Genomic DNA, 22,595 nt, shown 5'->3' on the forward strand with positions numbered 1-22,595 from the left:
GCAATGAATTCTTCTTCTTATTGAGTATGTTATTGCTAACACTAGTTTTAGATGTTATTCAAGTCGCCTAAAGGCATCTGACATTAATTTTACGATAATTAAAAGAAATTGATAAAAATGTGATAGTGAGCAGGGAGGAACCCTCTTCAGACGCAAAAAAATTGTGGTAATTATATAAAGGCGGATTAAAGACATGAAATAGAATTCACATAACAATACCATTAATTTATATATATGCATTAGTATACTAATCGAAGAAAAAAGATTAAGTTTTTAGGACACTAGAAAAATATTTATATACATATTATTTATAATAATAATTAATTTATATGATTATTTATACAGGATCAAATATACAGGTGTTACAAAATAACTTTCGAAGTGACAAGATACGACACCTTTCAAGTAGAGAAGTTTCAAGTTAATATTAACATTTTCAAGAAGAGAATTTTCAAGTTAATATTAACATTTTTAAATAGGCTGCTCGGAAGATTTTTGTATTCTTTATACCAGCTCCACACTGTCGCCGAACTCGGACACATGCCGTCAATGTGTGAACATTGCGTAGTTAGTATGAGTGCTTTTATTTACCGCAATATATACCGAATCCGCTAATGAAAAACCAGCAATGTATACCGAATCCGCTAATGAAAAACCAGCAATGTATACCGAATCCGCTAATGAAAAACCAGCAATGTATACCGAATCCGACAAAGTTTGGCGAACTGTTCGACGTGTGGAGCGGGCACTGGACGCGAGTGACGTCTATTTTTTTAATTTCAATACTTCGCATAAAGGAGCTACGCACATTACCGTATCTTACAACTTCGTATATATGTATTTTATAACACCCTGTACCCTGTATTTATCTTGTCACTGAGTACCAAGGTCATTAGACCCGAACACCTTGGTATAATTTCTAAACCACCATCAGCCCCTGGCGTTGATCATTTGATAACGATTTCGTAACGAAACTTGATAATCCTGTTTATATTTTAAAAGGAACTTTTATTTAACTCTTTGTGAATTGAACCCTATACATTTTTTATTTACATGTATATGCATTCTAACCTACTTAGTTTTTTCAAAAGTGCGCTGTGCAGTTTCGAACGCTTGAGGTTTTTTAAATAAATAAATAAATATATTAGGACAAATCACTCAGATTGAGCTAGCCCCAAAGTAAGTTCGAGACTTGTGTTATGGGATACTAACTCAACGATACTATATTTTATAACAAATACATATATAGATAAACATCCAAGACCCGGGCCAATCAGAAAAAGATCATTTTCCATCATGACCCAACCGGGGGTCGAACCCGGGACCTGTCGGTTCAGTGGCAAGAACCTTACCACTGCGCCACCGAGGTCGTCAAATAATTTTTAGACTTATGATTGGTATTATTTTTACACCAAAAGCAAAAACTTTTTTTTATTACACTGTTGCTTTTGGACACTATTAGTCATTTCATGAAAATGTTGGTTTAAGGTGTTTTATATTGTTAATTTTGTGAACAACTTTTTGGCCGGATATGTGTTAATTAAGAACTGTAAATTATTTTTAAAAATGGCTGTTGTAGTTTAAATAAATAAATAAAAACATTCCCGTTCAATGTTATTATGTACAGGTATTTCATTTGTATTAGGATTTGGTAATTTCTTAAAATTTCCTCACCCACATCTGTCAGAACTTTCCCTTCAAAAAAATTATAGGAGGAAAGAAGATTTATATTTATTAAATAAAATATTTTGTTTTTTTAAATTTCCTCATTCAGATTATTTATAGTAATTTTTGAAGTTATGAAATCGGAGTTATTAATTATATAATAATCGTGAAATTATTGTATAATCCTGAAAATATTCTTATATGATCTTCAACATCTCATATTTATTACCAGCTTGATATTTGACAAAAAATTTAAATTTGATTATATTTTCACAACACATACATGTATATATTTATAACACAAAACACTTGCCTAACTGATATTATTCCGTCTAGATAGATAATGTAATTTAGGTTTGTACAGGTCTGATGTGTCGTACCTCTGCACTTTGCGGGGTGCTGGTGACTTCAGTTTTCCGTTCGGTGTTGGCCTATTTTGCTCATAGTTCTCAACGGATTTGTCGCTTGACGGACTGTTTGGGAGTGCTGAAATGAAAAAAAGAATGTTCATGTTCAATCAGCATCAATCAAAGACTATAAAACTATATGTGCAGGACAACGCCTGATGTATTAGATTAGCAAACACTTCGCACTTGTTTATGATAATTATAACTATCTATCCGAGCGTTATCCCGGTTACTTCCTCGGCCGTTGACCGTCGGAGCCCAGCGTCCGCAATTTCACTGTACCTACATATTGCAACATATTCTTGTATTGTTACACTGAAGCATCAGATTGTACAGTGCTCTTGCAAATTAAAGTTAATTTCCAGTTTGAAAATTTTGAACAGGCGTGATAATATGTATGTATTACGAGTTCGAAAATTGGCTAATTTCCAACTAATTGAATCATATACTTTTTTCTAATGTCCAAAACTAAAACTATATATGGAGCTCGTATGACAGTGCTGTGCTATGACGTCACCAATTGTGAAGTCAAAATGAATTCCTAACATAATTTAAAGAGAACAAAAAAATTGATTAATTAAAGTGCCATTTTATTATTGTGTTTGGTTATATAAATCTGTACTATTATTATAAAGAGGTAAGCGTTTGTGAGTTTGTATGTTTGAAGTGGGTAATCTCCGAAACTACTGAACCGATTTTAAAAATTCTTTCACCATCAGAACTTTCAATCCAAGAATTTATCTCAAAATTCCCACGGGAACGAAGCCCCGGGCAACATCTAGTACTTAAATAAATATAAAATACATCCAAGACCCAGGCCAATCTGAAAAATAAAACCCAGTAAAGCGTAGTTAAGCGTAACTACCTTTAAGTATTTATGTTTATACCCAGCCAAGTAGCCATTTCCACCGTGCCCACTACAGATATACGAGTGCCAACAAAAATACTCACTAGTCCTCTTGGGCCTCGGGAGGCCGACCCTCTTGGCCCGCCCCAGGTACTTGGACCTCACGCTTGCTGTCATGCTGTTGTTGCTTCTCTCTTCATTCTCTGAGAATTAACAAATATGTATTGTATTCAAGCTGTTGCCCGCAACTTACGACATCAAAAATCAAAATCAAATAATTTATTCAGAAATTAGGCCTTCTCAGGCACTTTTTCACGTCAAATTAAATAATATTTACCAAAGCCACAAACTACTGACATTTCGGAACGACCACTGCTGAGAAGAAAATGCCGAAAGAAACTCATTTGAACAGTGTTGGTCGCTATCATGCCAGAAGGGATTCGCCCGCGTGAAATCTTTCAAAACAAGATTTCAGCCATCCAATATATAGGTGTTGCATCTACTCATTGTAAAAGTCAATTAATTGAATAGTATCTGTAGATACTTTTTACGCGATACGGTTAACCAGCTAAACGTGGGCAAGTTTTGCAACTGTTGGCTCTGTCTACCTAGTAAGGTACAGATATAAACATAATTTAATGTATCTATACCATTATTATAAATAGGTAAGCGTTTAGGGGGTTTGTCAGTTCGAGGCGGGTAATCTCCGAAACTACCAAACCGATTTCAAAAAATATTTCACTTTTAGAAAGGTAAAAGATACCAAGATTGATAAAGTCTATATTTTATCTGAAAATTCCCACGTGAGCGAAGCCCCGGGCAACATCTAGTCTGCAATATACTTAAAACTCTCACCATTGCGTGTTCCCAGTTTAATTCGCGGCGGTGAAGTGCCGAAGCCCGCGGTTGTCGTGAAAATACTTTCAAATTTTAAGATTCAGCTGTGATTTTACAGTCGTAAAAGGCTAGTCAGCCTGACATCCGACCCTATTAGAAATGTCATTGTCATGATTTATCGTACGACATCCGCGACATTTATCGTACAACATTTTTAATAAAACATAATCAAATTAAAGGAAACCACTCACCTTCAGTCGTAGACGTAATCTGATCTGATCCACTGAACTTTCTTATTTTATTCGGCGTCAAAACTGGCCGGTTATTGTTTACTAAACACTCAACTTCCAGATCCAATTTCCTCTTCAATGAGTTATCCTCATTCACAATACTAGACTCCATACAGTAATCTATCTTAGGCATTTTATTTGGCGACTCGTCTACAGCGCTGCCAAGTATAATCTCCATTATTTCCTGCCTAGATGTCTTTTTTGCCATTTCTTCTAATTTTGCATCATAATCGCTTGTTAATTCAAAGGAACATTCAGATTTAACCGGGCTAAATATAGGTGGTCTTTCGAAATCACTGTCTACGGGTAAAGCGACTTCATCGGATATATTCAAATCCTTGACAACATTTTTGCATAATTTGAAATGGCCATTTTTGTAATAATTCACTATTTCATAATCGCCGTGGTTGCTTGCGACTTCTTTGATCAAATTCTCTTCGTAAGTATCACAGTTTACTAAATACATTTTGCTTCTGTCGACTTTGTCCGTAAAATTGTTTAGAAACTTGCTAAATCTGTCCCTTTCAATTTCTGCGTTATATTTCTCGCCTTCACCAAAGTATTCTAGTAGGTTTTCGTCTCTGCATTCGAGCAAAGCGTGTTTTCTTATCTCCTCATGTATATTCTTACATTTGTCAGTTTCTTCGGTTTCAGATAATTCCTCAGTTATGACAGTTACTTCGAAGTATTCTGGAGGTTTTTTAGTATCTTTATTATATTCATCTTTATCTAAATTGTCATGTGTTATTGGTTTTTCTTCTACAATAGTGTTTTGGTTTTCTTCAGTATTGTCTGTGTAATCATAAGTATTGCTAGCATCAGGCACTCCTATAATTTCATTTATTTCACTAACTTTATAATCCCCTATCTTCACTTCATCCAAATGAAATTGATCATTAACGTCTGGACGTATTTCCATCTTCGCAGATTCAGGAGTAGTTATTTTTTCGACGGTTTCCGGCTGTTGGACTTTTGCTTTTTTATCTGTGTCTATTTCCTCTTGTTTGACATCGTTAGAGCCAGTTAAATCTCTTTCCAACTGCAATGTAGATGTTTCTTCATTATTATCTACTTGTTGTGCTGCAGTCAATATTTCAATGAGAGCATCATTTCTTGTATCTCTTGCTGGGTCACTGACTTCTCCATTTTGAAGGTTGCGTTGTTCATTTTCAGATTCTGAATAATTTTCACCAACAACCATCTTCACAGCATTCGTAATGCACGCAAATTCTAGCTCAGGGCCGGGTATACTTGAATACACTTGACTCAAACTTGGCCTGACGTTTGCTTGAAACTCTAGGAGCAAAGCGGCTTCTTGGTTCATTCTCTTCTGTTCTTCATCCAAAAATTTGCGCATTTTCATCAGTTTTCTAGCCTGATGCATATTCTCAGCGAATTTAGGTTTCTTCAAAGTAACGTCTGGTACAAAAGGTAGTCTGGGCGGTGCACTTATGGGCACTTCCAAATGTGTATCAACTCTTACTACTTTAGATTGTTTGACATCTTTTTTGTTCTCACTCTCAACTCCATTCAACACGAGTTCTTTGTCACTGGGACTAGTTGAATCGCTACTAGTCGATGTTGTATCAGATTTTGAAGTGGTTTTGCTGTCTTTCTTACTCTCTGAAGATTTAGAGCTAGACGGATGATTTGACCCCTTCGATGATGAGCTACCATCATTAGAATCCCTGTCAGTTGATCGACGATTATTATTTCCTCTTCCAGATACACTATAGTGATCATCTGTCTCTTTCTTTTCTTTCTTTTTGTCTTTATCTTCATGTTTGCTTTTGCTACTCTCTCTGCTACTTTTTCTATCTTTATCAGATCTATGAGAACTAGATTTGGAATCTCTTGAAGATTTTTCTTTAGAATCTTTAGATTTGTCTGAGCTTCTCTCAGATTTTTCCTTGTGACTGGATGAAGAAGATGATTTCTTCTCATCAGAATGTTTACTTGAAGAAGAATGTCTTTGACTCGAACTTGAACTGGAGCTTTTATGAGATTTGGAATCTCTATGACTAGAAGAGGAACTCTTATGAGAGCTCCTGTGTTTAGAGGATTCCCTACTATCTCTGTTTTCCTTCTTGTCACTTTTATCCTTAGACTCATCTTTGGAACTTGATTTAGATTTATGATCATCTTTGGACGATGTCTTTCTATCATGTCTGCTGTTGTCCCTAGAAGTTGAATGCTTTGAATCAGACCGTCTGTCTTTGCTACTAGAATGTCTATTGGAGTCTCTAGAATGGTGAGAGGCCCTATGGGAACTCTTTTTGTCATCGGTTTTCTTTTCCTTCTTGGATTCTTCACTGTTCTCTACTTCAGGAACCTTATTTTCGTGATTATTTGTTTTGCTGTTAGCATCGCTTTCATAATCTATATGCAAAAGATTGCTATTTGAACTATCGTCGTACAAGGGAGTATTGAAATTATTTATATTAACTTGATTATTAAATTGGTAAGACAAAGCTGTTTGTTCCGGGTCAACCTTCTTTTCTTTGCTTTCGTCTACATTATCTTTTGGCGATTTATTTTCAATTGTAAATCTAAACGTACTAGGCTCTTTGATTTCATCAGTTTTTTCCGTGTTTTCGTCTTCAAAAGCTTGTTGAGCGTCACAGGAATTTTCATTATTGAAATTCCTTATGGGTGTTATGGGAGACATATTTCTTCTCAATGAGGAATCAGAGCTTGAATCGTCATCACTGTTCGCATTTATTGGCTTGAAAAAGTGTTCTTTATCAGGATTAGGTATTTCGTCGGGCAGTGGAATATCAGTAGATGCAATAGGCTCTTTAGGTAACTCAATTCCATCTAATTCTACTTTGGGTGCCTTGGGAGGGCTATTATCAGGTGGTGGTATGTTTTCAATTTTGATTTCTTCTGATGGCAACGGAATCGCTATTTTATCGATACTGTTAGAGTCATTTGATGCAAATTCACTTGCTATAGACATATTTGTATCTTGCAATTCTACTTTATCTGTATCAGCTTCAGAGTTTTCTTCTTTTGCTTGAATTTTTTTCTCATCATCATCTACTTCCATTTTATCATTAACTTCATCTGTGTCCATAATTTCTGTTTTATCATCATGACTTTTAACTGATCCAGGACTGACCGCTTCTAAATCTGTAGGCAAAAGGTCATTCTCGTTTAATTTCCCATTTGAAGTTTCTGGGGTAGGAGTAGACTTCTTTTTGGGAATTCCAAAGAAGTCATAAACTAAATCTTCGACTTGTGGTATGAACACTGAGGCCACTTTTGGATTGACCACTTGGTCAACAATTCTTTCTACTCCTTGCTCTAGGTAATTGCCACTGCAATATAAGAAAATAATAATTTAGTGAGATATTATAAGTTAAAATATTAGTTTTTACACTTGTTTGAAACCAATGTATAATAGTGTGGTTCCGCCTAAGAATAAAATCACTCCATATCCTCCCGTGTATGTTCTATGATAACAATAATAGCATACACAAGATCCTTCTTTGTGTATGCTATTATTGCGACAGATGTCAGGCAGCGGCTAGTTGTAAAATCACAGCCTAAACCTTCACAACTTTACGGTTTATTTTTACACTGACCTCGGGTTTCGCGGCTTCATAGCAGCAGATGCAATCGGAAATGTGAAGATGAAAAAGATACAGCTTCAATATGCCTCTTTATTTTCAAGCTAAAACTCTTTCTGTCTCATTTGCTCACGGTGCAATAAAAAAAGATATTAAACTCACTCGAGTATATGTTTCCTTAGCTTCTCCCTCAGTTGGTTCTTGTTGAGGTCCGGCTTCCAGACCTGGCGAGCGAGGAAGGTCGCCACAGAGGTTTCCACGCGCTGCCGCAAGTTCTGGTACGCAGGCCTTGTGTCCACGTCTGATATACATTCTTTTCGAAACTGCAAGTGAAAAAAAATTAAATTTCGATGAGTCATACGAAAATATGAGACATTTACGAAAACAATAAGAAAGAATCAATTTATTTTCATTTCAATACACTTTAAAAATAATGAGACATATCAGTTCCCATTAACACACATATTAATGGCCAAAGGTGGATTTACCAGTAGGCTAATTGAGCTGGAGTCTAGGGGGCGGAAAATTTCGCCTAATTTTTTTGTTATATAGAAATAAATAATTATAACTAATGTTTGGGTTTCACCACATACCCCATGCATTGCAAGATGAACTTTTTTCGCTCATATAATATTACTTTTTGTGTAACTTAATATAAAAGTGGGTTGTAATCATGTAATTTCATGAAGTTAACAAAGTACAAAACAATTAACCCATCAATTGTGCAGAATCGAGACACAATAAATATTGTTTGACCAGTACATTTGCATCTGCTCATTGGTTAATTACTATGATTATAAACTAAGTAACCAGGGTATGGAAATAGAAACACAGAGGACTTTTGAGCTTTTGAATTTTTATCTTGATTCCAGATTTTATTATCTTTATAAGTCTATTTTCATAATCTATACTATTATAATAAAGAGGTAAGCATTTGTGAGTTTGTGACTTTGTATGTTTGAGGTAGGTAATTTTCGAAACTATGGAACTGATTTTTATAAGTCTATTTTCTCAACTGATCTTTATAAGTCTATTTTCATAATCTATACTATTATTATAAAGAGGTAAGCATTTGTGAGTTTGTGACTTTGTATGTTTGAGGTGGGTAATTTCCGAAACTATGGAACTGATTTAAAAAATTCTTTCATCATTAGAAAGATACATTATACAAGATTGCTATAGGCTATATTTTATATCAAAATTCCAATGGGAGCGAAGCCCCGGGCAACATCTAGTTTATTATAAAATATAAGATTTTAATTTCCCTATTTAGTCCCAAAACTAATACTGAAAATTGACTTAAACTAACTATGATATGTATGACCACATTTTATATAGCAATCTGTCTCAAGAGACATAATTTTCTACATCGATGTTTTGCAAGGTTTACTGTCTTTATCCTATGACCTATCATAACAAAAACCTAGCAATCTCTTTTATCAACAAATTAAGCATAATATAATTGTTATACTACAACAACTCCACATAATCTTCAAACACCTAAATTACAAAAAGATTAGTCTAACCTAATATGCCTATTTTATGTTCCTATTTACATTATTATCTACAAAGATAAAATGTTTGTTGAGATTTTATATGGCTGAATGGTTTTTGTACCAATACATATATACAATAGATAAAACAAGAACAAAGTTTTTGTAGATCAATATTCTCCATTTTAGTTTCAGTGAATGATTTGAATACCCTAAAATTGTTGCAAAATTGAAATATTTCATATTTGTAGTAAAGTATTACAAATAGACGGACTGTATGTTAGTTACAAATGCACAATCTGTTGTAATTTGCTTAAGATTTGGACAAAATTTAATGAATTACAGGATCTATCTAATGATTGATTTGGAGGATGTAAGTATTATTAGATATTAAAATGATTTATTTTTTTAACATTAAGAGAAGAGTACTTATTTTGTTTTTGTATTTATAGATGAATAATTCACTCACTTGATCGAATATTCCTCTAGATTTTAGTTCATACACCAATTGATCTACTACTCGAGGATCGCCCGGAAGATATTGCATATGCGTCATTTTAGAACTAAACTATTTAAACATTAATATTAAAATATTATCAATCTACCATTTGCCAATGAACAATTTAATTAAATCGCATTTAAATCTATAGAAATTACAAAATTAACTTTATCGAACAATCACACCAATAAAGTCGCACGTCTAGTCGTCTAAGAATAATAGGGATGGGCAATATATCATTATAAAATAATTGAAATCGACAAACTTAAGTCGAGTCGAGTTGTAGTTTTTATTGTTGCAGCTATATAGGTATTGAAAATATGAAAAGCTTGCATATGTAGGGAAGGAAATAATTATTGTATAAGTAAATTTTATATTGAAAATTATATTAATACTAAATAACATCCTGCTTTTTCAGCCGACGACATCTCAATAATGTGTGTGCAAGCTTCATATGTGTCACCGACATCGAGCCGAGCAAGTTTGCAAAATTATAAACTGCTTACATTAAGTTCGTACGTTCATCACCTCAAAAATCAAAATGAAATCATTTATTCAAAAATTAGGCCTTCACAGACATTTTTCTGAATTGGACAATATTTACCAAAGCTACAAACTACTAGCACTTAAAGCTACAGACGATATCGAACCTAGGTAATTGGGTTGTGTCTTTTATCGTATGTATAATGGGCTTTATTCTGAGCAACTGTTTTTATATAATACCAACAGCCACATAACATTCCATTATCGCACCTCTCGCTACCAACGGGGGATTCATTCTCACACCTTGTTAGATTCGATATGAACTTTACAAATGAAAGTCGACTATGTATTCTCGATTTATATAATGCAAATCAATAAGCATACAGCGACTTTAATGTCACTGAGGCTATGTCACGTTTAACAATGTCAGTGAATCAATCAATGTCAAATTTAGTTGGTAATGGGAAGTTTGTTTTGGTTTGATTTGAACTTTGCTATTTTCTAGTCTCGATTTTTATTGGAAAGAATCAATATTTTCATAATCAACTATGAAGATGAGTGGGAATAACAACGAAGAGCATGTGAAATTACAAATGGAAGTTATTCAGCGAGAGAATCAGGAGAAATCGGCTGTTGGTAAGTTGTCTCCAAAAAGAACGTTAAATATAAATCGACCGATTGCAATAGGTCAGACTTTCTCGGTTGATTGCATAATTTTTTTGGACTTTTCGATTTAATCGGGTTATATCAGCTGTGACATTGTTATCGATTTATTTACTAACCTATATTTTCGCGAAATAATAAATTGAACTCATGTATTATTACTTAAATCGGTAAAAATGAATAAATTTACGACATATACAATAAAGGAAATCCACAAAGCGTATCGTGACAAGTTATTGACGCCAACAAATTTTGTAGATTTGTGTCTACAAAAAGTGAAACAAACGAATGAATTAAATGCTTTTGTGTTTGTAACGGACGATGAAGTGGAGAACCACGCGATCGAAAGTGAAAAGAGGTTCTATATTGACAAGGTAACCAAGCCTCTGGATGGTATTTCTATAGGAATCAAGGATAACTTTTGTACCAGTAACATACCTACTACTTGCGCTTCAGAGATGCTTAGAAACTTCGTACCGACGTACAATGCGACCGTTTATGCTAGATTAAGGGCAGCGGGTGCCTGTCTCATTGGCAAATGTAATTTGGATGAGTTTGCAATGGGTTCTGGCACTGTAGACTCTATTTTCGGCCCTACCCGTAATCCATGGGGATATAAGAGTGAAGATTGGAATATTGCCGGTGGTAGTTCCGGGGGAAGTGCCGTGGCAGTCAGTACAGGCGCTTGTGTAGCCGCCATCGGCTCAGATACAGGAGGTTCGACAAGAAATCCGGCCGCTTTATGTGGTATTGTAGGCCTTAAACCTACGTATGGTTTAGTGTCAAGATATGGTCTTATACCTTTAGTCAATTCCATGGATGTACCAGGGATATTATGTAGAACTGTTGAAGATGCAGCAATGATACTAAATTGTGTGGCTGGTCCGGACCTCTTTGATTCAACAACTATAAAAAAAGAATATCATCCGGTTTCTTTGAAGGATGATTTTGATCTCTCAACTGTTAAGATTGGTATACCAAGAGAGTATCATTGTGAAGGTATGAGTGAAGAAGTTATAGATACGTGGAGATATGTTGTGGATTTGCTTGAAAAAGAAAAAGCAATGATATCATCAATTTCATTACCACATACATCAGTATCTATAGCTGTATACTCAATTTTAAATCAGTGTGAAGTTGCAAGCAACATGGCTCGATATGATGGTTTAGAATACGGGCTACGGACGAAGGAACAATATTCAACAGAAGAGCTGTATGCGTCATCTCGATCACTAGGCTTTAATAACGTTGTACGGTCAAGAATTTTTGCCGGAAACTATTTCTTATTAACAAGAAACTACGAAAAGTACTTTATGAAGGCTATGAAGCTACGCAGATTGATATCAGACGATTTTAAGAATGTGTTTCATGGGGAAGCAAATGTAGATTTGTTGTTGACACCGACAACATTGTCGGATGCTCCGTCTTATAAGAGTTTTGTGTCGAAACGTAACCGTGATCAATGTGCTTTCCAAGACTATTGCACTCAGCCAGCAAATATGGCAGGAATTCCAGCAATTTCTATACCAATTCGGCTTTCAGAGAATAAGTTACCATTATCGTTACAACTGATGGGTCCAATCCTATCGGAAGAGCTGTTGTTAAATGTTGCTAGGAAAATCGAGACACTTGTTAAATTTCCTATTTTAGACAAGGTTTAATTTAGGATAGATTAGACTTTTTGTATGTTTTAGTTGAAATAAATTATTATTTTACTGTACTCACTTAGATTTCTTTCTTGTCCCACCCAAAGCTGAAAAAAAAAAAATTTAATACTGAAGACCCTGTGTAATAATAAAAATTGTTTGCATTAGCTGTCTCATTTCTACTTGTACTCTTTGGTTTTCATAGTGAGCAAAAGAGATGGGAGAGACAATAATTTGGACTAAGCAAAGCCTCCAGTTTAGCAGGTTAACTTTTTTGGGCAGGGCTTGACTCAAGTGTCAAATAAAGCTAAATGTTTACGATCTTATCTATTAGAATTCATCAGCATCTTGTTCTAAAAAATGTCTGTGGAAATCGAGGACCAAAATAGTGACATACATACTAACTGCGCACCGGGGCTCCCGTGGGAATTTCGGGAAAAGTAGGTACCCTATGTGTTATTCCAGGCGTCCAGTAAATTTTGCGCGAAAGAGTAAAAAACACATACATCCTAACAAACTTTCGCATTTATAATATTAGGAGGATATATGCCTACTGCTAGGGAAAGGCCTGCGAATTATTCTACAAATCATCTATCTAGGGTAAGAAAATATCCTTTTATTTCTTGATTTCTCGTTCCAGCGACAGTCACAGCAGAGACTCTAAAGAAACTGAATGTATCCATCGAAGAGTTACCACAGAAATGCCAGCAGCTACTGCAACGCGCGGCAGAAACCCAAGCGTCAATGGACAGCGACATCTTCGACCCTATCGCCGTCTCGCTCCAACAATCCCGAGAAATCTCCGAGAAACTTACGGACGAATACGAAATCCTCAAACTGAGACAGAAAAACCAGCAGTTGCAAGCGAAAATAGACCGTAATCACAAGTTTTTGGAGGGCTTGAGGAGAGAATTGGCCAGTTCTAGGGAGTCCTTGGCCAAGCAGAGTCCTAATCCTGAGAATATACTGGAGCATGTAAGACAGATGAAACAGAAAGTCGTTTCATATGAAGAGAGCTGTGAAAAGGCGAAGGTAAGATTATTTAGTCTACCTATTCCCAAAAAATAATTTATATTTCTGTAATCCCATGATTTTTACAGAGGACCTATAATAAATTGTGGGTGCTTAACTTTTATTATCACATATATGTACTAACTATAACTATATGTACTAACACATATGTACTAACACTACTCACATATATATATATACTAACTAACAAAACCTTAATACACAAGCATCGCCGCGGCAATGCTTGGGTATTATGCGAATTAAGGTTTTGTCTGTCTGTATGTAAAATGTCTAAATGAGAATATTGTGAAAGATAAATATAATAAAATATATATGTGTGTATATGTATGTATGTATGTTATTTATATAGTTAGTACATATATGTGATAATATAAGTTAAGCACCCACAAAATGAACGTGACCTTCGAGTTTCGCATCATTCTAAGGCATAAAGACAGCAATCTTTATTTATTTATTGGTTCACAACAGTTTACAACTTATACATTCTTATGGTAAAAAAAAACAACTGTGTATAATGGCTGTAAACCAAAAGTGGGTACATGCAGGATGATAAAGATTATTATTCTTACGATAAAAACAAAAAAAGAACATGAACAAAGCGGAAGATGTGAACAGAAAATGGGTACAACAAATACAATTTAAAAAACCTAAATAAGTATGACAGAAGAAAAAAATATGCCAAAATAATGGTATGAAACTAAGAGCTTTACAACTGATTGCATCCGTTTACACATTTTCCAGGCAAAATACTCCAACCTTGGAGTACCAGACAGCATACTCCCAAAATCCCTGCTACGGCTGATCGGCCAGCTGTCTTCATTACAAGACTCTGCCAGGACTCTGCAGGAGCGAGCCGAGGACGTGACCCTCGCCAGACAAGCCCGGGATACCCTCCATCGGCTCCGGAGATGAGAATATAGAGATTTAAGTATAAATATAGCATGTTTTATTTTCTAGTCACATACGTATTATCCTATGTTCCATGGGTGTAGACAGAGACTGCATTAACTTAGATATAGGACTGTATTACTAATATTCTATTGTAAACAAATTTAAAAATAAAATCAGCAGAAAGACACGCCTGGTGTAAAATAATAGATGCCTGGCGTATTTTGACGAGCCAAATCGCCAAATATATTTTTCTTTTCGTTTCGGCTTAAATTTGTTAATGTAAAATATTTCATAGACGTGGCCAATCGAAGGTTTTGCATTGCGTTGATTCAAAGCTGTGTAAGCATTGTACTTCCGAGTATCGGTACATTGATGTAACTTGGTTACTGTTATGTATAGTAAAAAAAAAAAAAACAAAACAAAATTAGTATATAAGTTAATAACATTTATTTAAAAATCTTAATTTTAAAAAGAGTCAGACAATCTAGTTTGCCCGGACAGTATGTACTTCGATTGGTTCATCGTCCAGCTCACATAAATCGGAATATCATATACGTCTTTCTCTTCAGAAACCAAGTTTGCTATGTATCGCTAACTCAAAGTCTTCTTCGTCATTATAATCTTGTTCTTGAACTTCTCTGTATTCTGTTGAGGGCATGGACGTGCACGGCCAGGTGCAGTAATCGACTGGGCGACCTGGAAACATTATTATTTACAAGCGTGCGTTCGTACGAACGTATAAATCTCAATATTTTACCATTCCCATAGGAATTTCCAGAAATCTTCCCTATATATCTACACCAAATTGCAGTTTTCTGCGCTCTGTTGTTTTGCCTGTGTCAGCTGTTTCATGAAAAAAAACCCTAATAATATAAACATCTAGCAACCTAAGGTAGGAATTCAGTTACCCTCATTAATGTCATAATTATATTAGATTTACGATTATATCCATAGTTATACGCAGATTTAAAAAAAATATGCTGGCATTTGCCCAGCAGTGGTAAATAACAGAATGAGTTGTTTTTTTTTGTATATTGTTTTAAGATCAGCAATGGCCTTGTGTCATAAATACATTTGGATGTGGATCTAAACTAAACAAAAATCACTTTCCATTTAAACATACAGTTACATAACCTCAACTTGAAGATAAACGTAAATTACAGAACGAACCTCCAAGTTTTTCATTATGCGGCACAATCAGGTCCATCGCGTGCTGTCCATCGCCAATTTGCCCGCGCAGGCCCCATAAAAACACGTTACGAGGCACTGTGTTCATGCCAGTCTCCTTCTTAGTTTGCTGACACTTATCTCTAGGCTCGGCTGTTTGACATTGAATTTCTGAACGAAGGTGGCTGTAGATCGTTTGGGTCGAGTGGGTCCTGCAATTCACTATTGATGCCTGGAATAAAGATTTTTTTAGTTACTACTAGACAGACAGACGCGGCAGAGAACTTTGTTTTATAATATGTAAGGATTTAATGATGGATCCGATCGCTAGATTTTCAAAATAAAGGGTTTAAGATTTTTCTCAGCAGTCGGCTAAAATAGTTTCATCATATTCAAAGATGCCCTGGTATCAATAGTGCTCTCTAGCTTTTTGAATTCAATCAGAGAGATCTTATTGCATTCAACGTGTGACAAAAAAACATGGCCGCGCAGTTAAACCGTTGAGGAGTTCCCTCGTTGGGAGCCGATCCTGGATGCATCATCAGGTCATGCTTATCGTAATAATGCATTGTCATCCAAATTAAAAGCGCAATTAAGTTGTTGCTTCAAACAAGACTTCGTCCGAACCTGTCTTCATATATTGGAAGTTAGATAAATAGAAAAAAAAATAATATGATTTTGTATAATCTTACCCATTTGCAAGCCCTCCTCTTCCACTCCCAGAGGTCCCAAGTATAATCTTTCTCAATATACTCGTCTATGGGGTGAGGTTCAGTCTGAACATCTTTTTCCATCACACAGACTGTAATAAGGCAAAAATGTACCTAAGGGTTTCATTGTCAATTCCCGCTCGATTCCAGAATTTTCAAAAATGTAAATACCGAAAATCGAACCGTATAAAAATAGTAGGGTTTTATTCCACTAATAAGAATAAGAATATTTATTTGTGAGACATAGGTAGGTACATTAAAAATACAGTTGAGATAAATTAGTAGGTAGTATCACTATGCTCTGTCTTTAAAGACTTACATATATTGTTAATTATCATTTAACGTGCATCAGTCAAATTTATTTTAAACATTTGTCATTTATAAATTCATCAATGGTGTAGTAACATTTTTGTACTAGGAGCGAAGTCAAGCGTTTCCTGAAGGTTTTCAAATTTTCATTTTTTAAATCCGGCAATTTGTTATATAACTTTGGCGCCATAAAGATAAAACTATTTCTTTTCATTGCTGTTCTACAAATACGTGCACAAAGTCTGTAGCCCCGTCTTTGGGTATTTTTCCTAGTATTTATAGATGCTAGTGTCGGAAATAGGGACTCATTTGATTTTACAAAACTAGCTACTTCTAATATATATAGTGATGGTAAAGTAAGAATGCTAAATTTCCTAAAGCTCTCATGGCAACTAACTAATTAATGTAGTTCTAACAATAAAGTAGTTTATTTATAAATTACGTCATTGCATTCGTGATATTTTAACACATTAACGAAAACACACCTGGCGTAAACAAACGGAGCGCGACTGAGTTATGGGACATAGCTCATACACTCTTTGAAGATACCAATGTTTAATCAGATTATTGGTATTCTCATTCTCCTTTTCACTAAGCCATCGTAAAATAAGGGGGCTACCATGATACGTAAATCACTTATGTATGACGCCATGACGTCCACGCGTTCTCTCTTTTTTTACACGATGGCGTGGACGTTAGTAACGTGCTACGACGTGTTTATATGTTTCGTGGCAGGCCTCCTGAATACTCACTCTTCGGCACATATTTAACGACGAGAACGTCCAAGTCCTTCACTTGACGGACATCCTCGATGATGTTCAGCAGGTGGATCACGTGCGGGTTGTTGCGCGCGAAATCTAACACTTCGTTTATGTACCTGTAAAATTGTTATGCATTCTGTCCGCTATCGTTCAGTTTTATTAGTATGTGTAAACTGAGAAAAACATCCGTTAAGTTCTATTCGTAAGACAGAACGCTTCATGTTATCCGTTCTGGTATCCTGCTAATAGAACTGTACGCTCAGAATGTTATTTTGTTGCTTACACACATAATGTGCCGACCCCATTATAATGAGATAAAGTAAACAAGATGACATAAGTAATTCTGGATTCGGAATTAAGAACTATTACAGTAGAATAGATTTAACTTTATCAGACAAGACATAAAACAAAAAACAATGATAAACTGACAAAATTATAACCACATCTAAGTACCATACATAACGAGGGTATATAAAAATGTTATCATCATGACTTCATAATATATCAGACATATGAATTTAATATTATGATAGTACCCTGCGGATTTTATAGTTTTAGTATTTTTCATTCGGGTCATGATGGAAAATGATCTTTTTATGATTGGCCCGGGTCTTGAATGTTCATCTATATATGTATTTGTTATAAAATATAGTATCGTTGAGTTAGTATCCCATAACACAAGTCTCGAACTTACTTTGGGGCTAGCTCAATCTGTGTGATTTGTCCCCTATATATTTATTTATTTATTATTCTAATATTATACGTTAGACATAATAATAATAAAATTACTAACCTGTCAGGGTTCTTAGCGAATCTGGTGGCCATTTTAATGTTACAAAAGCTATATCTCTTCCCGCGATTCTTGATATAGCCCACTTTCATATTCCCAGGGTTCAATGCTCCAACGGTGAGGCACACCGCACAAAAACCTAGAAACTACAACTGCCGTCACTTTTTAAGTATACAATGTAAAACTTGAAGTACGTAACAAGTCATTGCTTCCACACTTGCCCCTCTTTCTTTTTACACGATGCGTAGGTACATGATTTGGGAAAAATAGAAGTACCGTGCTTTGGTTTTTGTTTGTATTTTCGTGGTAGGCCTTCTGTATGACGCTGCATTAATATTACTAGTCGTATCAGTAGAGACGCATCGGTCTTCATTTAGAAGAAGTTTTTTTTATTCAAATTTATAATTTTTGAATATCTTTGTCTAAATATAATAATTTAATAAGTACTTAAAATAGTAGTTCAATATATATTTTTTTTTAATAATTCGGAACTTACTTGTGCAGATTTCTCACGTCCGGAACAAAATATATCTGGATCTGAATACGGAATATAATTCTCCAAATTTGCCATCGAAAGTCGTTCTACTAGACTAATCCTGTTGCTTATTCTGTCCTGTAAGACCAGTACAACTTAACACAAAAAAAAACAAACTGCGCAACAAACTAAAGTTTATTGCGTCGTTTGTGCTTTAGAAGTCGGCGGTTGACTCAGTTTTAAGTAAATAATTGATGTCAATAAATCATTTATATCATCCTTATTCTTTTGAAATATAATTTTTATGCAAATACAAATGAAAGGTAAACATTTACCAACCTGATCGGTAATAACGCTCCTCCCAGCCAGCATCTTGTCGACGATGCTTTGGGGAATCTTCATTAGATCCTGTATGCTGGCCAAGTTTGAGATCAGTCTGTTTACTGTGGATATCAAGTACATGGTGTTCTGCATCGAACGCCACACTTGCCAGAGATTACAGAATAGTGGCTGGAAAGGGGTTCTAGTTTAACTGTAAGTAACTATTAATAGGAAATTCTGTGAAAAGCTGACATTGTGTGACATGCAAAAGTTACACAGAGGATATCTCGTATTGTTTTAGGTACTGTTAAACAAAAAAAAAAAAAACGTTTATTTCACTTCGCATAAAGGCATAGAGCAGATATGCAGGGGAATTTTAACTACGTCGTAAAAGATAATTATCTTGAATTGTGAGATAGGTTTCACTGAAATGCGCCAAGCGTGTCACGCTTGTTTCTATCCGAACTTGAAGGCAATGCTTGTTTATTCGTCTTAATTCGCCTAAATGAGACGGTTATAAAATTTCGGATATACGTATTTAAATTATATGATACTCACAAACACAGTGGTGACGGGCACAGCACTTTTGTACTTGACAGCAGCGTGAATATCGTCGAGCACATGTCTCACTTTTTCTACGTGGTGCTTCGCGCTACTGACTAAAGTTTGCACATCGGATAGCAATCGACGAGTGAAGACCTCATACTGACGGTAGAAAAGCAACAATTCTATAACTTCTTTTACGTCATTGCTGAGGAACGAAAAGAACAGACAATTATCACTTACCTAATTGAATTAAAGGAATGAGCGATTACATATAACCATTTGTTTTTTTTTTTTTGTCAAAAAAGCTACCCCGAATCGTATCCGGCTCAAAAGAGCCAAAAATGCATGCAGTCAACATTTAATTTGTACTAAAGATAAAAACACTTAGAAAAAATTAATTTCTGACACAAATAAATCGATATCATATACTTAAGTACCTGGTATATAAATATAAAGGAAATTTTAAAAGATCCATAAAGAGAGAGCGTGAATTTACAGAACATGTTAATTTACTAAAACATAAAATAATACAAACGTGACTGGAAATAAACTCACACAGTCAAATCGGCAGTACGCTTCAGGTCAAACCCAACATTTCCCGTCTCGTCCTCAATGACGATAGTGTCTTCTAGCGCGGTGGTCAATGTGTTGACCCGCTGCATTACAGTTATCAGGGAGTTGGAGAGAGATGCGAGACATGCCTTCCCAGCGTCTACTAAGTTGAACGGCACTGGAATTTGGAATGATAGTCGATTGAAAAAAAAAAAAGTTTACCTAATTCAAGAAATTACGCCTAGCGTGTTAAACGATGTAGGCCCAAATGCAACGTGATACGCTTGGTGCGTTTTCATAAATTTATACAAAACTACCTTTAGTCCGCTTCTCTCCCTTCCACCTATCTTTTTAAACAGCAAAAACGAAGAATAAAAGGAATTCGCGAATCCACTTTATCACTTCAGTCAGATCTATGATAAATCTAAACGCATCATGTCGTGAAGTGCGTAAGTATAGTAGGGATCAAAATACTTACAATCGGGTATTCCCTCGCCCCCCTTCTTGCAATCCCTGTTAAACAGCCGGACACCGGAGACAATCTCCATGAGATGTCGTAGGTGTGCCATCTTCTCAGCCTTAGGCAGCTCAATAAATCCGTTCAGGTCTTCCAGGGAGAACACGCTTTCTAGAGCCGCCATGCCTTCCTTCAGATTCTGTAATATATGTGGCGGAATAGTGTCTAGTCTACCCACTGAGACAGTAATATTTACATAAAGTAGTAACTAGTTGTTCGCCATGCTCGAACATTTCGCGAACACTAAAAAATTTTGATGAGATTTTACAAAGTTGCGAATATTTCAAAAGCGACTTGACCTACTTACTTAAATACTTTTTAAATTTCATCAAAATCAGACCAACGGTTCGAAAGTTATCGCGTTACAAACATACATACAAAAAAAATATTTTTGCCCCAAATCGAATTGTAGACTTCGCTCGCTTCGCTCGCTCGGTCAATTAACTCTAGTATCTGCATAGAGCATACAGGATGATTTTTTAAGACTGCACAAAATAAACAGATTTGGATCATGACACTCGCGCATAAGACTAACTTTATTGTATGAAAATTAAATATCTAAATAAGTAGGTACATTCAAGAATCTTATTGAGTTGGTTTCCATATAAATTGTGGTAAATTTACAAAAAACAAATAGCTGATACTATGGTAAGAACATTGTTCTGTCGTTGTACTATTTCGGGAAGTTGTTGTATTTCTATGTAAGTTACTGACAATAATGTAATTTGTGGAGTGAATAAAAAACCACCCTGTATAAGAGAACTAACATGAATATTGCTGGGGTTACCGAGACCACTACTCAATATAATATAAATGGATATCTTCCTAAACATCTTCTTCAATTCATTGTCATCTTCATATGTTGGCTCCTCCTCCAAGATCTCAGAAACCAAAGGTCGTAGACATGTGTCTATGGATTCCAAGTGCTTGCTAATTAGAACCGGTAATTTGTCGTAGTTTTTCTGCACTATAAATTGCATTTTCAGCGTGTTTATTGAGTTTTCACTACCTAGGATTGGTAAATAAAAACAAATGTAGTTTAATCCATAACTACCTACGTTTAGTTACATGCGAAGTGTTGTATGGAAATCTAAAAAACAATCTAAAATAGCTTTAAAGTACGACGGAAGCTGAATTGATAGCACTTTGTGAAGCTTGTGTTGAGTTTTGTTTTGTTGTTAAGATTTTGAATGATTTAAATATCGAAGTACCTAAAGCATTTCAAAATTTTTTAAGATCCACAAATCCAACACAAAAGTTATTTTGTCTAAATGAATTATAGAAATTGTGACAATATTGTGGGCTAGTAACATCCTTTTTTTTGATAAAAATAAAAGCATAAGAATTGAGATAACCTGACCCTAACGCTAAAGTATGTTTTGTCATTATCGCACTTTATAATATCTCAAATAACTAGGTACGTGTCTGAGATAAAAATACTTTAGCTATTTTTTTTTTTAATTTTATGGCTCCACCGTTCGCCAAAACGATGATTTTGCCAACGTCAAGGTTTAGATTGACACGGAATTAATATGTTATAATATAAATATTGAAACACGGTGCAGTGTGTAACCTAATAAGGGTAGTACACTTTTTTATGAATAACAGGGACCGTTGACATCGTATATTTTCTGCCAAAATTTGGCAAGGCGTCAAAATCGATAAATATCGTTAAGATTAACAGACAGACGGACAGATATAGGTACTATGGATTGCTGTAAAATGGATAGATATACTCACGTATCAACTTAGAGCCGCATTCTTCCACAAAATACTGTAGGGTATCTCTGTTTATGACCTTCGAAAACAACTTCCCATACTTAGGATTTAAAAGCAGCAATTCTATAAGAAATATTACGAATTCCGCGTCGACAGTAACGTTTTGAGCTTGGCAGTTCCTTGTTATTTCATTTGCTATGTTTTTTATCACGTTCTCATTGCACGCCATGGTATAAAATTAAAACACTGATAAAAATTGAAATGTGTACAAAATTCTTGATAAAAATTTGTAAACTTGATTGATTTGTCAATGTTACCGTGGCAACTATCAGATATAGATAAAGCAGGTTAAGTATCAATAAGGTCTTCATTGTTCAGTCGGTTGCCCGGGCCAGGCCCCATC

The 22,595-nt window shown here is 35.1% G+C and overlaps 4 protein-coding genes across 4 annotated transcripts; 2 read left to right on the forward strand and 2 right to left on the reverse strand.

The window, feature by feature from the left end:
* Nucleotides 1-1,867: 1,867 nt before the first annotated feature.
* Nucleotides 1,868-9,820, reverse strand: LOC128680316 (biorientation of chromosomes in cell division protein 1-like 1). The gene is made up of 5 exons (XM_053763367.2): nucleotides 9,581-9,820; nucleotides 7,781-7,941; nucleotides 4,008-7,366; nucleotides 3,024-3,122; nucleotides 1,868-2,151 (listed from the first exon to the last, which is right to left on the reverse strand). Exons 1-5 carry the CDS (start codon nucleotides 9,665-9,667, stop codon nucleotides 1,979-1,981), a joined length of 3,879 nt encoding a protein of 1,292 aa, XP_053619342.1. The 5' UTR covers nucleotides 9,668-9,820; the 3' UTR covers nucleotides 1,868-1,978.
* A 716-nt stretch (nucleotides 9,821-10,536) lies between these two features.
* Nucleotides 10,537-14,369, forward strand: LOC128680491 (uncharacterized). Its single transcript, XM_053763687.1, has 3 exons — nucleotides 10,537-10,729; nucleotides 13,043-13,434; nucleotides 14,176-14,369. Exons 1-3 carry the CDS (start codon nucleotides 10,642-10,644, stop codon nucleotides 14,344-14,346), a joined length of 651 nt encoding a protein of 216 aa, XP_053619662.1. The 5' UTR covers nucleotides 10,537-10,641; the 3' UTR covers nucleotides 14,347-14,369.
* GatA (Glutamyl-tRNA amidotransferase, subunit A) lies at nucleotides 10,824-12,516 on the forward strand. The gene has a single exon (XM_053763686.2). It carries the CDS (start codon nucleotides 10,933-10,935, stop codon nucleotides 12,415-12,417), a length of 1,485 nt encoding a protein of 494 aa, XP_053619661.1. The 5' UTR covers nucleotides 10,824-10,932; the 3' UTR covers nucleotides 12,418-12,516.
* A 379-nt stretch (nucleotides 14,370-14,748) lies between the features above and the next one.
* Nucleotides 14,749-22,498, reverse strand: LOC128680489 (cilia- and flagella-associated protein 206-like). The gene is made up of 12 exons (XM_053763685.2): nucleotides 22,214-22,498; nucleotides 21,241-21,482; nucleotides 20,435-20,612; nucleotides 19,960-20,134; nucleotides 19,417-19,609; nucleotides 18,877-19,047; nucleotides 18,559-18,675; nucleotides 18,066-18,208; nucleotides 17,264-17,388; nucleotides 16,185-16,294; nucleotides 15,496-15,724; nucleotides 14,749-15,021 (listed from the first exon to the last, which is right to left on the reverse strand). Exons 1-12 carry the CDS (start codon nucleotides 22,419-22,421, stop codon nucleotides 14,891-14,893), a joined length of 2,022 nt encoding a protein of 673 aa, XP_053619660.1. The 5' UTR covers nucleotides 22,422-22,498; the 3' UTR covers nucleotides 14,749-14,890.
* Between the last annotated feature and the right edge of the window lie 97 nt (nucleotides 22,499-22,595).

Source organism: Plodia interpunctella, chromosome 24 (assembly GCF_027563975.2).
Source record: "Plodia interpunctella isolate USDA-ARS_2022_Savannah chromosome 24, ilPloInte3.2, whole genome shotgun sequence".
NCBI lineage: Eukaryota > Metazoa > Arthropoda > Insecta > Lepidoptera > Pyralidae > Plodia > Plodia interpunctella.

Coding starts and splice junctions, on each gene's coding strand:
- LOC128680316 (XM_053763367.2), bottom strand. CDS start 9,667: ATGACGCATATGCAATATCTTCCGGGCGATCCTCGAGTAGTAGATCAA. Junction 7,367..7,780: donor CTAAGGAAACATATACTCGA/GTGAGTTTAATA, acceptor CTTATATTGCAG/TGGCAATTACCTAGAGCAAG. Junction 3,123..4,007: donor GATTACGTCTACGACTGAAG/GTGAGTGGTTTC, acceptor GTTAATTCTCAG/AGAATGAAGAGAGAAGCAAC.
- LOC128680491 (XM_053763687.1), top strand. CDS start 10,642: ATGAAGATGAGTGGGAATAACAACGAAGAGCATGTGAAATTACAAATG. Junction 10,730..13,042: donor TCAGGAGAAATCGGCTGTTG/GTAAGTTGTCTC, acceptor TTCTCGTTCCAG/CGACAGTCACAGCAGAGACT. Junction 13,435..14,175: donor AGAGCTGTGAAAAGGCGAAG/GTAAGATTATTT, acceptor CACATTTTCCAG/GCAAAATACTCCAACCTTGG.
- GatA (XM_053763686.2), top strand. CDS start 10,933: ATGAATAAATTTACGACATATACAATAAAGGAAATCCACAAAGCGTAT.
- LOC128680489 (XM_053763685.2), bottom strand. CDS start 22,421: ATGGCGTGCAATGAGAACGTGATAAAAAACATAGCAAATGAAATAACA. Junction 21,483..22,213: donor ATGCGGCTCTAAGTTGATAC/GTGAGTATATCT, acceptor TACCAATCCTAG/GTAGTGAAAACTCAATAAAC. Junction 19,610..19,959: donor CGTACTGCCGATTTGACTGT/GTGAGTTTATTT, acceptor TTCGTTCCTCAG/CAATGACGTAAAAGAAGTTA.